General features: G+C 38.6%; 2 protein-coding genes across 3 annotated transcripts in view; one reads left to right on the top strand and one right to left on the bottom strand.

Moving 5' to 3' along the window:
• The window catches only part of DCBLD2 (discoidin, CUB and LCCL domain containing 2), a 57,520-nt gene extending 47,785 nt beyond the window's left edge, over positions 1-9,735 (top strand). The window contains exons 10-15 of the mRNA XM_008066427.2: positions 261-347; positions 493-618; positions 3,607-3,700; positions 7,488-7,537; positions 8,402-8,539; positions 9,224-9,735. Of these exons, the coding sequence (XP_008064618.1) occupies positions 261-347; positions 493-618; positions 3,607-3,700; positions 7,488-7,537; positions 8,402-8,539; positions 9,224-9,693 (965 nt within the window). The 3' untranslated portion in view covers positions 9,694-9,735. The remainder of the gene's footprint in view (positions 1-260; positions 348-492; positions 619-3,606; positions 3,701-7,487; positions 7,538-8,401; positions 8,540-9,223) is intronic.
• Positions 9,736-14,175: 4,440 nt separating this feature from the next.
• Positions 14,176-15,307, bottom strand: part of ST3GAL6 (ST3 beta-galactoside alpha-2,3-sialyltransferase 6) — a 42,627-nt gene continuing 41,495 nt past the window's right edge. For both annotated transcript variants that reach the window (XM_008066428.1, XM_021716788.1), the window contains exon 10: positions 14,176-14,895. In XM_008066428.1, coding sequence (XP_008064619.1) covers positions 14,809-14,895 — 87 coding nt within the window. In that variant the 3' untranslated portion in view covers positions 14,176-14,808. The remainder of the gene's footprint in view (positions 14,896-15,307) is intronic.

Here is a 15,307-nt window from a genome sequence, read left to right on the forward strand (position 1 = left end):
GAGTGAAACCCTGACTCAAAGAAAAAAAAGCTAAGAAGATTATTTTCAGGTGATTTAATTATTTAAAAATTGAGAAATCGCTGAATATTTGTATATATGATGAGGAGTATGATATTCTTCTGATAGATTTATCTGTGAAATTTAATATTATTCTGCAGAATTAAATACTTCAGGCAATGTTGAAGACATTTAACATTGCTATTTTAAACTTATAATTTATTTTTAAAACAAAATGTAAATTTTCTAAACCATTTTTCAAGGTCGTCCTCCAAAACTTACTCAACCACCACCCCCTCGGAACAGCAATGACCTCAAAAACACTACAGCCCCTCCAAAAATAGCCAAAGGTATGCCTGCTTTTAATGTGAGATTTGATAGTCCCTGGACATGTGGTATAAATTTCCATAAGCATGTTAAAAACAATATAAAATAACTTTATCTTAAGTTGGTATAGATTACAAAATAAAGATTTTTTTAAAAACTCTTTTCAAGGTCGTGCCCCCAAATTTACTCAACCACTACAACCTCGCAGTAAGAACGAATTTCCTGCACAGACAGAACAAACAACTGCCACTCCTGATATCAAAAACACTACTGTAACTCCAAATGTAACCAAAGGTATGTAGACGTGAAAATGACCACCTGTTACAAAGTAGGGTTTTGGTTTAGTTTTAACTAGTTTTCGTGTCCTTTCCAGCTTCAACTTTCCGTTTATTTTCTTCCAACTACATTTTTTAAGTATAGCAAAAAATTTGATTTTTCTTTCTTAGGGAAAAGACTTATTGCACTGATCCAAGTTCTGTTCTCTGGTGCTCAGTAGAATTGCTCTTCAAATATTTACAGATGACTACTGTGTTGTAGGTCTCCTCTTGTGACTTTTTTTTTCCCCACCCCTTAATAGCCAAACATGCTGAGTCTCAGACTTAGAAATACAATGTTTTTAGAAGTTTCTAGAAATAACTAAAATCATAGCAGGCAATAAACTTTTTTCTCCCTGATAACATACTAATTTGCTGGTTAGAGAACTTCATGGCAAAAAAGAGAGAGAAAAAAAAAACAGAATTTTTAATGGAAACTAAAAAAAACTGAATCAACATATTCATTAAAAAAAACTGATCTCTTTTAAAATATTTACAGTTAAAATGTTTTTAGATTATAAACACAAATATATTAGAATTTACTTTCAAATTTTGTTGTCAATGATAAATAAGTTATTAAAATATATGAAAATAGTTAAAGCATACAAAAGGCAGTTGTTGTTTTACTAGTTGTTGAAAAACAAAATTTCAGTTGAAGTTTTTAAAAAGTGGCAGTGTCCCAGTGGAGGAAGTGTCAGTACTGGCAGATAAAAAGCCCACTTGTTTTCAGAAAGTACAGAGATGAGAAAGCAGTTCAACCAGAGTCACTTGTATCACACAGAACTTTAATCATTCTCATTTTTTGAAAGTTTGCCTGATTGAAATAACTTTCTCCAACTTCCACATATTGGTTTCTTTCCTATCTTCTGAGGTATTTCTACAAAGGACAGTTTCTGTCTTATGTTCGGTTAAAGGTAGAGAGAAGCAAGAGATCTTGGCGAGAGATCACGGCATCACACAGAGCTTCTTACCAATGGTCAGCAGGCATGTGTTTAGGCAGAATCCCAGACCACATGCCTGGATGGAAGAAGAGTCATTTAAAGGTGCTGCTCATCTTAAAATCTGATTGCAGAATCAAAATCTCAAGGCTAGAAGTGTCCTTAAAGTCTTTTCTTCCAGAATTAGGACCTCTGTAAGCTTAAAAATAATAGAGTACAGTGGTCTTCTCAGTTAAGGACCTCCTGTGGCTTTTTCTTTGGGATTGTAGTTTGTAGGCTTACTTTCTGAACCTAAGCTGATGTTTTAAAGCCTCTGATTAAATAACACTGCATCCATCTAAACTTGATGGTTCTCTTCGGTCTCACAAACTTTAGGGAGAAAGCACACTTAGTCTTCTGAATTCTGAATGTCCCTTAGCCTGATTTCTGTTTTATGCACTTCTGCCCCTCCATTTTTACAACCAGGCGGAGAGTGATTTCATGGGGAAAATAGTGTCATGGTCAGATGTGTGCCTCTGTAGCTGCCAGGTCCTCCCCCAGCAGGGCCCCTGGCACCAGCTGCAGTCTTCTGAACGTCCCTAGTGAGCTCTTCTGTCTGTTCTCAACAGTAGCTATTTCAGTGCTCTCCATAATTTTCAAACCCACGACCCAGATATTTTCATTCACTGTAAGTTACCTCTTCAACTTCACAAAGAAAGTGAAAACTGTTGAAAGGAAACTCCCTTTTTGTGGGGCCTCCAAACTTACCTGGATGGATCTTCTGTTCACTGCAGTGAAAAGTGGGCTTCCTCGTGCTGCCCAAGGCTGGCCCCTTCACCTGCGCTCTGGTTCCCATCCATCGACCTCTGGAAACTGGAGGTTACTGATGATGATCCTCCTCTTCTCCTTATCACCATCCTTTTTCTCTCCTTGGGTTGCAGTGGTATAAGGAGTCGAGAAGGGGCTGCAGGTTAGACTCCTGGTGTGTCTGGTTCTGAGCTCCCCCAAGTTACTGTTGTTAGGAGTTGAGAGATAAAGGCGGAAACTAACATCCCAGTTAACCTTGGCTAGACCTTTTTCTAAATCTGGGCCCAGGATTCCTTGTCTGTGGAGTGAAGTTAGGGAAACGATCCCTGAGTCCCTGTCAGCTCCAACATCCTGTCACTTCTGACCTAAGCATCTTTCTATGCTTAACGCCACATGGTTACCTTCCCGTGTCTGTAAATGTTTTGCCATTATGTTGCAACATGGTTATCAATTGCTGGATTATGTTCTCCTGTTAGGTGGATACCATGATTTATTCATTACCTCTCGTTTGAGGACATTTTGGATTATTTCCAGTTTTTCACTCTTATGCAGAAACAGGACAGAACATCTTTAAAGATGCATCTTTAAATGTCATCTTAATTTTTTGAAGAAAAAATTATAGCTATGTAATTGCCAAGTAATAGATTTTTATAGATATTGCCCCAATGTGCCAATCAGAAAGATAGCATCAATTTATATTTCCAATTTTTAAAATGCCCGTTATCCTCTTCAATAATTAATTGTTGTTCTTTCAAATATTTGCCAATTTTATCAGCAAAATTAGTATCTTGTTATTGCTTTAACTTATATTCTTTTGATTACTAGTGAGGCTAACCTGTATTTTTTAATATATTGCTAGTTCACCTCCACAGATTTTTTTTCTGTTGCTTTATTTTGACTTGTATAGTCCTGTAATGTATTAATTATTTATACTAACTCTTTATCACATGCAGAAAATATACTTTTCCAGTTTATTATTTGTCAATTTTACTTTGCTTATTTAAAACATGTGAATATTTCAGATATATGCAGGTGGAATGAATGGTGTTAATGAGCTGCATATGTCCATGGAAAGCTTCTGCAGTATCAATGCGTGCCAAGTGTTTAGAAATAATACTTAGGGAATTTTTTGAGATTAAAAAATATTGAGTGATGATGTAATTAAACCTTGCAATCCTTTCCCTCATGATTTCTACCCTTGGTGTTAATGTGCTTTTGGTGTGTTTTTGTCTTTATCACTTCAGATGTAGCCCTGGCCGCGGTCCTTGTCCCTGTGCTAGTCATGGTCCTCACTACTCTTATCCTCATATTAGTATGTGCTTGGCACTGGAGAAACAGGTTAGTGCATCCTGAACTCACCTGATTGGTCCAAGACTACCAAGTGTGAAACAGAAACTAAACATAGAAGATAAACTACAGGCAGTTCACCTGTTTGAGAGTGAGAGTTATAAGGGAGTCATAGAATAAAAATGTCATATGTTTCTCCTTTATTACCATTACAGATGAGCCCATCAGATACAACTTTCAGTTCCAAGTACCTTTACTGTATCAAGTACTGCATTATATGTTGGGGTTGTACCTTAATACGAACACTTTCTGGCACATGATAGATACTTAGCAACACACTTAAAGAAAGAGACAGCATTTCTTTCCCCAAAGTGTGGACAGGGTTGACTGACATAAAATGAGGAATTAAATAATACTGTCTGATGAGTTGTATATAAAGTGCTGAGGAAAGCTGTGAGAATTATCTGAAACATTTTCTCCAGGAAAGGGTCATCCTCAAGTTTGGCATGTTTTACCTTAAAAGAAATGGAGTGGGCTAGATAGAGGAAGGTAGATGTCTTAGTTAGTTTGAACTACTATAAGAATAAACCATAAACTGGGTGGTTTATAAACAATAGAAACTGATTTCTTGCCTGATGTGGTGGCATGCTTTTGTAGTTGCAGCTTCTTAGGAGGCTAAGGTGGAATGATTGCTTAAGTCTAGGAGTTCAAGTCCAGCCTGGGCAACATTGAAAAACCCATCTCAAATAAAGAAATAAATAAAACACCTTTTCATACACACCCCAACACAGTTGTTATAACAGTAATGAAACTTATGTCTTATATTTCTGGAGACTGTAAAGTCCAAGATCAAAGCACTGGTAGATTCAGTGACTAGTGAAGACCCACTTTCTGATTCAAAGCAAGTGCCATCTTGCTTTGTCCTCACATGGTAGAAGGGGTGAGCAAGCTCCCTCGGGCCTCTTCTCTGAGGGCGCTGATCCCTTTCATGAGGACACTGCCTTCATGACCTCATCCCGCCCAGAGGCTCCACTTGCTAATACCATCACCTTGGGAGTTAGGATTTCAGCATGGGCATTTTGGAGAGACACAGACCTTCAGACACAGCAGCAGAGAATGATCCAGGCTGAGGGAATTGCTCGAGTGAAGGCACAGAAATATAGACTGTTGGCAGAACAACGAGTCTTCTCATGTGGGCTGGCATGATAGAGTCATGAGGGAACCATAGAAATGCCGTCCATGCCTGGATCAGGAAGTTCTTCCTGGAAGAGAGAAATGTAGATTTTATTTTATAGATGGGGAAGTATAATTGAGTGTTAAGCAGACAGGTGACAATGTCAGATGGTTGCAGGAAGATGGTGGCAGGAGTTTTGAAGGCTGGATTGAAGAGGGGAGTTACTGAAGGGGACATCAAGATGAGTTAGAAGGCCATGGAGGCCAGGCAGGCACCTGACAGTGATCCCAGGGAAGAGAGAAGAGGTGGAGTGGCGATGTTTTCCAGTGGCAGGGACAAGACACATGGCTAGTCATCTCCTGAGGAAGAAGAAGGGGTCCATGTGAGATTTCTGGCTTGTGCAGTTAGACCGGTAGAGATGCCATGAGTTGCGATCACAGAGCAGGAGGGACAGGTTTGGTGGGAAAAGAGAATGGCTTCATTTGTGTAGCCATTCAACAAATATTTGAATACCTGAAGCCCAGTGATGAGTCCCAGGAGAGGACGCAATGCAGAAAATCCTCAGCCATGGCACCGGCCACAAAGTCCTCCCACATGCCCAAGGAGGAAGCTGGAGGATCCTGAGTGTAAGGACAGGAGGGGATGGGGGGAGGCTTTAGGAAAGTCCAGAGAGGACAGTGCATGACACACTCATGAGCTCAGGAACAGTGATGGTGATGATGAGGCCAGCAGTAGCAGGAGCTACTTTTTATAGAAAATTGAATGCTGATTGTCGGCATTATTCCCAAAACAACCTGTGAAGCAGTACTGTCATAAGCCCCATTTTAGAGAAAAGGGAAGTGAGACATGGCACAGGTTACTTGCCCAAGGTCACCAGCTAGTGTGTGGCAAAATGGAATGTGGGACCAGGCTTCAGGGCTCGTGTTCTTACCCACTGCTGCCTGAGAGCAAATAACAAGCAAAAAAATAAAGTGTAACCCACTGGATAAAGCACAGGGTGTGATAGTGAGGACCTGGGAGTGGAGCTCTCAAGAGGGCAGGGGTCAAGGCCTGATGTCCATGTGGGAAGTGTTGGAAGGACCCTACGGGCGTTCAGATCCTAAGAGGCGGTTGGGCCTCATGCTTGGTGTTCAGGACGCCAGGAGAATTGGAACACTGGAGAACTGAGGTTACTACTAAAAATGTAGTTGACATTGTTGGTGAGTGGCTTCGTGACAAGGAGTAAGGAGCAGGGCCATTAAGGGGCTGTGGAAAATAGGGAGGAGGAGAATAATCATACAGGGCTGCAAGTCACTGATTCCTGGCCATGCCCAGCTGTGTGCTATGCACGTGATGTGTGGATGTGTAAGTGACCTGGGGCTTTGACTCTTGAGACTAAGTATATAGAATCCTTTATGGTACAACCTGTGGTTAATAGACCATTAAATGTCTTGTGCTAGCCATTTAGAGTATCTAACTTCCATTTAGAAAGGATTATTGTATTTTTTAAAAATCTTACGATGTTAGAGGATTTTCAGAGAGAAAAGTATTTAATAACCCAGCATGTTTTATTATTTCTTTTCCATTCAAGCTTTTGATTAGTAGCTTCAGCACCTACTATCTCTTCCACAGATTTTACATTATACTTTGAAATAATGAAATCATCCAAATACAGCCAGGCTTTAAAATGAGAAAGCTTTTAACATCAATAATGGAAACACAAGCTTATACTGGAGAAGAGCGTTTCCTAGTAGGAAGAGCACATGACTGGGCTCTTTTTGAAGGCTGCAAACCAAAACAGCTATCTTGTTCTTATTTTAGACTAGAATAATTTCTGCTTTCTCTTTAGTTGACAAAGCACTAATTTTAATTAAATTAAGTGTCCACTCTTGAATCAGAAAACGTCCTTTCCTTTGCTTAGTTTCTCTTTGTTAAAGACTGTTGGTAAAGGGTAATTCCTAATGGAGGGGAGGGAGATTCCTTCTGGGAAGAACAGCTTATAATTCGGAGGGGTGTGCTGGGGAGAATCTTCTCCTCTCGTAGGGGACTTTCACCTCCCCGAGTCTGGTCACGTGCTCCTCCCTCTCTACTTGACAAGGTTAGTGGTAGCATTGACTTACCAGCTATGGTTGGAAAATCAATTCTATGCAATTAATAGTGTGGGGCACTTTAAACTTCTGTGGCAAAAGGGCTGTAGAAGAAAAGAAGTTGAGGAAAAAAGAACAATGCAGAATAGAAAACCAGAAGGACATGGAGCTTTTTTTAGTTCTGTGACTTTTGTGTATAGATTGTGAAATTTGTAGTTGAATCCAAAACAGACCTAACATGATTTGCCTATAATGACCCACGTATCAGAGCTGATTCTTTGATTTGATTCTGTCTTTTCATCTACAGACTTGGCTTTTTAAAATTCTCTTGATCACTTTTGAGTGGGTAGTAGATAGGTAGCAAGATACTGTCCCAGAAGATAGTTGCTTAATTTATTGAGAGCCCAAAGTTTATAAACCTCACTAGTAACAATTTAGTAAGTCAAATGAAATAGAGTATTCCCTTGCATAAGTCAGCAAGTAGAAATGTGTTCTCTTGACTAATTATTAACTTTGGTGTTTATTCTGCTGTTGTGGAGATTTCTTACCACTAAATTTACTCTGTTTGCTAACCTTTTTTTTTTCTGTATTTTTCCAGAAAGAAAAAAACTGCAGGCACCTATGACATACCTTACTGGGACCGGACAGGTAACTCACATGGTCTCTGCATCCCTTTTCCATCAGAGGAAAGTTCCTCCCCTACAGGGGCAGTAGTGAAAGAGGGAACGTTCTCAGGCCCACCTGAACTCCTGGCACTGCTAGAAAAGTGGCATGGTTCTTCTGTTCTCACCACTTTTACCCTTCTGCAAAATCTCTTCTAGTTAATAAGTAATGAAAAGCATGAATTCCTCATAACACATGCTCTGTTCTTTTTCTTCTGAAAAACCTGTCTGGTTTTTCCCGTGTATCTTTTTTCTTGAGGAAGCCAGACTTGTATGTGGCCCGTGTGAACACTGAATGAGAAACAGAGGGCTGTGGTGACACAGTGGTTGCTTGTCTACTGCCCTGGTTATTCACCAAGTGGAATCCAGCAGTTCTGTAACTGTAAGGCCTGCCATGATGAGTTGTCATCTCACTTTCTGCAAATGACATCAAAGGCCCCCTACCAGTCTCCCACTTCCTGGACTCACGACTGGAATAACTGAGGAGCAAGGGGAGGGTACTGCCATGACCAGCATGGAAGTTACCGTGGTATGGGCAGATCACAGTGCTGCTGGTGCCCAGGGTGGACCTTGAAAAGTATTTTTGAGAAAGACTTACTAAAAATCGCCCCTCCAGTAGACACTGTATCAGGCTGCACTGTAGTGATTTGCTTCTGCATATGTTTTCAATAGAGATTTCCACCACGTTGTGCTTTGCACTGGGTCGTCAATCAAAGCAGAAAATAAGCTTGAATAGAAAGGCTAGTTTGTAGAAATATTGTTACTGAAATGACTGAAATGCAACAGGATTTCTCCCTTGATATTATCATTCGAGACATGGATGTTTATTTATGGTCTCTGACTCATGAAGGTTGGTGGAAAGGAATGAAGCAGTTTCTCCCTGCCAAGTCAGTGGAACATGAGGAAACCCCGGTTCGCTACAGCAGCAGTGAAGTCAATCACCTGAGTCCAAGGGAAGTCACCACAGTGCTGCAGACCGACTCCGCAGGTAACTATGACAGCCTCCAAGGACCAGGTAGAGAGAGGAACTGCTTGTGCTGCTGTAAAGTGCTTTGGAATTTATATCTTTTGTTTTTCTCATGTGTAAGAGATGAACTATTTTCTAAAGGTAGAACGACTTTGTCTTGAAAGTTCTATCCAGTAAACTCGGGGCATTCATTTTATAAAGACTCTGGACATTTTGTATGTTAACTGGAGTTTTGTTTTGGTTTTGCAGGGGAGCAGAGGTGTTACAAGGAGAGCAGGAAAGACATAGAGAACCTTACAGTATCTATCCTGTTAATTTCACATATACTCATTTGAAACATTTTCTGTTAATTGAAGAAAAAAAGCCTCTGAAATTTTTTGACTAATACTTATTCCAATAATTGACTATTTCTTTTCCAATGAAATACTGTCTGTAAATCTAGAGAACATATGCAAACACTCTATACAAAATAATGTGAACGAGGCTTTCTAGCATATTCACTCACTACTGTGAGATACTAGATTCTACTTTAATCTTACCTTTGAAGTTGGTTCTTACAGGTGGGGCATCATAGATCTGTGTTGATAGCAGCAAATGTGCCATGAAGAAGTGTTTGCTTTTTGGTGTCATCTGCAGCTGCCACCCTAAATGATGCGGTCCCTGGGTTAGTAAGATGACTTTTTTGTTGTGTTTTGTGATATCCAGAGTATGCACAGCCACTTGTGGGAGGAATTGTTGGTACTCTTCATCAGAGATCGACCTTTAAACCAGAGGAAGGAAAAGAAGCAGGCTATGCGGACCTAGACCCCTACAACTCGCCAGTGCAGGAAGTTTACCATGCCTATGCTGAACCACTCCCAATTTCTGGGCCCGAGTATGCAACCCCAATCGTCATGGACATGTCAGGGCACCCCACCGCTTCAGCTGGGCTGCCCTCCACATCCACATTCAAAGCTACAGGGACCCAACCGCCCCCATTAGTGGGAACTTACAACACACTTCTTTCCAGGACCAACAGCTGCTCCTCTGCCCGGGTCCAGTATGATACCCCGAAAGGTGGGAAGCCAGGTCCAGCCGCCCCAGAAGAGTTGGTGTACCAGGTGCCCCAGAGCACACAGGAAGTAGCAGGAGCAGGACGGGATGGGGAATGTGATGGTTTTGAAGAAATCCTTTGAAGGTGATGCTGCTTTTTGCAAAGCATCGTTTTAAAGCACATGGCCTTTTTCTTAATTACTAGTGGTAGTAATATAGAGAATGTATTCCATATCTGTCACTGAAGTGGTTGGGGAAGATGTGGTGACCGAGGTACAGGAAACTACTAATCTTGCCATCTTGCTTTAAAGGTGTTCCTGTGGCACAGTTACTGCTTGCCTATTAAGTTTCCAACATCCTGTTTGTTACTACTGTAAAACACTATTTTAATACAGAAAAGCTCCCTTTAATGCACTTCCAAGAAACTAAAAATCACTGAGAGTATTTATTGCCAATGCTGCAGGTACATGAATGAACTCAAGCAATGGCTCTCTAAGCCCGACTGACAATAACACATGGTACTGTTCTTGAAATCTCGAATGGCTTGAAATTCTCCTCTTTGTGAAAGATGGGTACTATAATGATTTTCTCTTCTATTCCTATTTCCTTTCTGGGTTTTTTTTTTTAATAGTGATGTAAGCATTGTTTTGATGGCTGGCAAATATAGTTTCCCTAGGAAGCTCTTTAGCTGGGAAACTGACTTGTAAGGAACAGAGTGATTGATTTTTCACTTTCTGACACTTTTGAGAGCTTTAATGCTTCATGGTACATGACCTAGTCTCATCCTTGCTGTTATACCCAGGGTCTTTGGTGGCTTGCCCTATTTTCGTGTTTATAAAATGTTGGTTTTGAGTTTTTCCATTGGGTGATACTTGCTTTACAGTCTCATGAATTCAGATGCCTCCTTTATGTGGAAACGGGAACAACTTTACAATTTGAAAGACTTTAACGGAGATCCTCTCCCTACCCCTAACTTTATTTGCAATGGGATTTTTCCTAGGAGAGTTGTGAAAAGTTAAGGGCTTCTAAGGGACTGATGTCAGCATGACCCACTTATGTTTGTTACAGTGAAAGGCAAAATCGTTCACTCAGAAGTAATACAAATTACCTTAAAAAACATAAACAAGTAAACGAATTGTCCTTTTTGGTTTTATACACACTAACAAACATAAATTTTTCTTATGGTTCAATGTATTTTCTCTGTGAAATAAAATTACTTTTAATCTTAGTTTTCGACAGTGTGCTGTTACACAAAAGATAAACCTAACATTCTTCAGGATTGGTGATCGTGCCCTATGTCTGTGTGGTAACAGATGTGAGCAGTTCTTTATGTCACACCTAGGGAGCAGTTGTTATAGCACCCTAGCAAATGAACATTCATGCCTTGTTTTTGATAACTTCTGACAACTTCCTTGTCACCACTTGTTTCATGACCTGCTCAGAACTACTTTTAGATAGGGTAAAATAGAAATCATATGTAATTTATCAGCCTATAGTGAAAAACTATCTTTAAAAGTACTTAGACTGGCAAGACAACATGAGAAGCTCACTATGTGATAAAGTATGTAAATTTGACATCCCCTCTTCCATAAACCTTAGTTTGGATTTAATGTCAAACTGTACTTTTCCATCAGATTCTGGTCATTTCTGTTGGCCAGTGCCACCAGATTGTGATGTTGCCAGAGCTCAGTTTGAACAAAGATGAACAGTATTCCTTTTGCTTGCCTTCCGTGAGTATATCAGCATTCCAAAACATTACTTCAAAAAGTGTTTATTTTTGCAGCCTTCCTGCTCTCTTGTATGATTTTGCTGGTTTTATTTTCATTTGCTTTTCCTTTTCCAGAGAAACCTTGAGGCACAGTTTCATTTACTGAAAAAAATCAATGCATATTTTGTTTCAAATATTCGAAACAAAAAGCACAGACATTAGACTTTTATTAAAACATTATGAATGTGTGAAGCACATGTATTAATGCAGTCATCCACTTTCAGGTGGGAAGAGAGTAAACCAGTTTCTTTATTTTTTTATTCATCTTTAGAAAACAATATACTTTTCTTCATGTCATAAATCTGCTTGAAGCTTTAAGAGAAATGTTTTCAATAACTATTTCATTTTCCCAAAGAAGTTTGCTATTTTAGTGTAATTGTGTGTGCCTGATTGTTTTTCCCTAGTTTTTTTGTTTTGTTTTTTATTTTGATGAGAGGCAAGTGTTTTCTGAAATTATGTGTATTTTAAGATTTGATTCATCTTGCCACTGCGCTATCCTTGAAATATCCAGTGATTTTTATAAAATATCTGGTTTTTACTACTTTTATATATCATACTCTCCAGATGAAGAGCTGAGCCTGATTTAAATGGGTTTTCTGAATTGTACTTTTAGTTTGTTTTCATAGTAGAGGTTTTATTAATTTGTTTTTGTTTTTCATTACATTTATATGTCTGATATGTATCCAGCTTTGGAGACAATCAAGTAACAACTGAAAATGTGAAAGTAACAGTTTTTACAGAGTTCCCTTGAATTTTATGCTCTGCTTTAAACATTTAAGACTTAAAGTCACTATGGTTTATTGGATTAAATATTTTTCCTGCTAACACAATGATAGAAATAGAACCAGGCAGTGACACAGCAAGTGTGAATATTGCAGGTGTCATAAAATTACAATGACTTGGCTGTTTCTTGATCTTAGGGACCAGCACAGTTAAAGATAAGATATTGTGAATTCTGATTTTCATTTTATTAAACACTATAAATCTAAATAGATCTGTTGTATGTGCTGGGTCTAGTCCAGTTATTTAAGTTCACATTTCACTATTTGCACTTTGCATTGAACAATGGGTTTATTCGCTGATGAAAATGGTACAAGTAGAGAATTTGTACAAGAAATAAAATTATGGTGTGATGTACATGCTTGCCTCTTCCTTTTCTCCCTCTGCTTTGGGAGTAAGAAGCAGATGAGTGTGGCCACAAAGCTGTGGAAAGTGGTCAAGCTTGAACTTCTTTGTCGTGGTGTGCGTCATTGTCACTTAGAGAGCAAAAGGGCTACTAGAAACACCATATCAGATGAGATAGTTAGAAAGAATCAGTAGATTGTATGAGACATTTAAAGCTTTTCAACCCTCTTAAGAGGAGTCAATGAAGCTCGACCTTAAAAAAAAGTATTATTTTATTAGCACTGCCTTTTGGTTCTGAACTTGAAGTCTCTAAACTGCAAAATCTAAAGTTTCAGTTGGATGATTATTAAAATATTTTTAAATAAACTGTGGCATCAGTTCTCATTTAATCTAACTTGAAATGAGTTTCTTCTGATAGTTGTTTTGTTTTTTGTTTTTTGTTTTCCTTTTTTTGGCACTGGGAAAGTAGAAACAAAACATGTATTGAAATACATATTGGAAATAAAAATGGCTTGAGCATCAGTGATATTCTCCCAGAATGTACTTTTCTTACCTCGGCATGTACTGTAGTCCCTCAGTATTTGTATATGTTGCTAGAATTTAGATTGTATAAATAGTGAGATTTTAATGTGTTCAATGTGTTTTTAATAAATTGTATATATGTGTCTTGCTCAGATTATTTGGCTTAAATAAAACAATCTTGAGGTTTGTAGCTTTTTCTCATTCTATATAAGATGCCAGATTCTTTGATTTTAATATCACCCAGAAATTTTATAGCTGATACTGTAGTGCTTCCAGCAACACGTGAAAATGCTACCATGAGTTTTTTTACTCTGGCTTTTTCTGTGGCCAGCACCAGCTTAATTTATTTGACATTAAACTGAATTTTCTGCAGCCCCGCTTCGACCTGTGGCTTTGTGGTCTGAGAGGACGATCACACTGAATGCATGTGGATTCCACTTGAGCACCTGCCTTTTCTATCCCAAAGTTACTAGCAGAGTCAGATGAAATGGTGGCACTGGACAAACGTACGCTCTAATCCTGGAACACAGTCCACAATTAGTGTCTGACCTATGTTGTATCAACTACAAGTTTTACACTGCTTTTAAGTACTTCATTTACTCCCATTTCTGAGCCTGATCTAATATTTCATCCTTTTTCCGCTTTTTCTAGACAGGCAGGTTGATTGTCAGTAAACCCAGTGTTTTCCAGTATTTATTGTTCAAAAGAAAATGATTCATTCTTCATCTCTTACCTCTTTTAACAGCATTCAGTTCCATCATTCCTATAAACTCTACTGTTCTCGTCCTTTCTTCTTTACCTCTCATTTCCCCACCCCCAAGTAGCCTGCGCTTTTGTATTTGTTAAAATTTGGGAAGAGACTGGCTTGTTTATTGGATTTGATTCCTCTCTTGTGTACCCTAGGTAGTCGGGTAAGCTTTCCATTTGAAGAGGAGCTTTAATCGTGAAAAATTGAGATTTTTCATGAAAATACCATTTAACCCCCCCCAAAAAAACCCAACCTGGCTTGACTTCTTAAGGATTTACATGCTTTGTTGTCTTTTTTGCCTCTCCTAATTTACTTCTAATTGAAAGTCTTCAAAATTTAATGAATAAATTAAGCCAAGCTAAAATAAGATGTTCTGTTTTCCTTCTTGAGCTTGCCTAGCTTAGCTTTTTTGTACAAAGTTCAACTTTTTTATGTATTTAAAACAATGCAAAGCCACCAGACTTTAGGAATTGAATTCTTTAGTTATTTACTCATCCTGAATTTTATGTTTAGCCTATTTTCTTTAACTTAAAAACAAAGCAAAACATCATCATCATTCTGCCAAATTACATCATGATCATGGTTTAGTTCATTGCAGGGGTGAAAGGCTTAATTAAGCCAGTATGAACTTAGATTTCCATAGGCGAGTGGTTCTGGTTTGCCACATCAAGGCACAATCACATGCCATTTCCCACCAGCAGGGTTTACAGTAGCCAGATATTCTTCTTGAAATGTCTTAGTCAAAATTGTTGTAGTAAACTTAAATCTACATACTTCTTTGGAAGTCACATTCTTCCAAAAGTCTAAGATGAAGTAACTCTAAAAAGATGTTTTAAAACACCTCAGAAAACTAGCTTATTTTTAAAACACAATGCAGTTGAAACTTATTTCCCTGATAACTAAACATTTCTTGGTTTTCATAAGTTAAATATATAGTATTCACAGAAATTAAGCTGGTGGTTATGAATCACCAGGCAGCAACAGACTTAATATACATACTTATTCAATGAGTGCATCCAACATATTTAAAAATAAACTAAAAATTGTACAAAAATAAAACTAATATTGTGAGCATCATCTTCTGAATCTGTAGGGTCAATCTTGAGTCAAGTTGATTACAAAGTTTTTTTCTATAATGTCCTTCAGAAAGAGCTGCTCTGCAGTCACATTGTGATAGGCATTCTAAAAAAGGAAAATAAAATTACCATCTGTCCCAATGCCAAAATATTAACCGCAATGAAATAATCTATCTACAAAATTCCAAATAAACCAGACTGTTACATAACAAGCCACATGTACTTGTAACTTGTTGCCTTTCTGATGTCTTTTCTTGCTCATTCTTATGCAGAAGCTTTCCCTAAAGCCCACTCTTTCCACTTAAACTCTGTCATAAGTCAGAGGCTTCTTTGGATCAGCCCCTGGTGTACTGAATCACCATATAAATCCAGAGACCAAAATTTTCGGTCAGAATAGATTGTTCACGTTTCTTTTTTTTTTTTTTTTTGAGTTGGAGTCTCACTCTGTCGCCCAGACTGGAGTGCAGTGGCCGCTCCCGGCCACCGCAGCCTCGCCTGCTGGGCTCCCGCGATCCTTC

The sequence above is a fragment of the Carlito syrichta genome, unplaced genomic scaffold (genome assembly GCF_000164805.1).
Source record: "Carlito syrichta isolate Samal-C Ts95f unplaced genomic scaffold, Tarsius_syrichta-2.0.1 Scaffold308920, whole genome shotgun sequence".
In the NCBI taxonomy this organism is placed as follows: domain Eukaryota; kingdom Metazoa; phylum Chordata; class Mammalia; order Primates; family Tarsiidae; genus Carlito; species Carlito syrichta.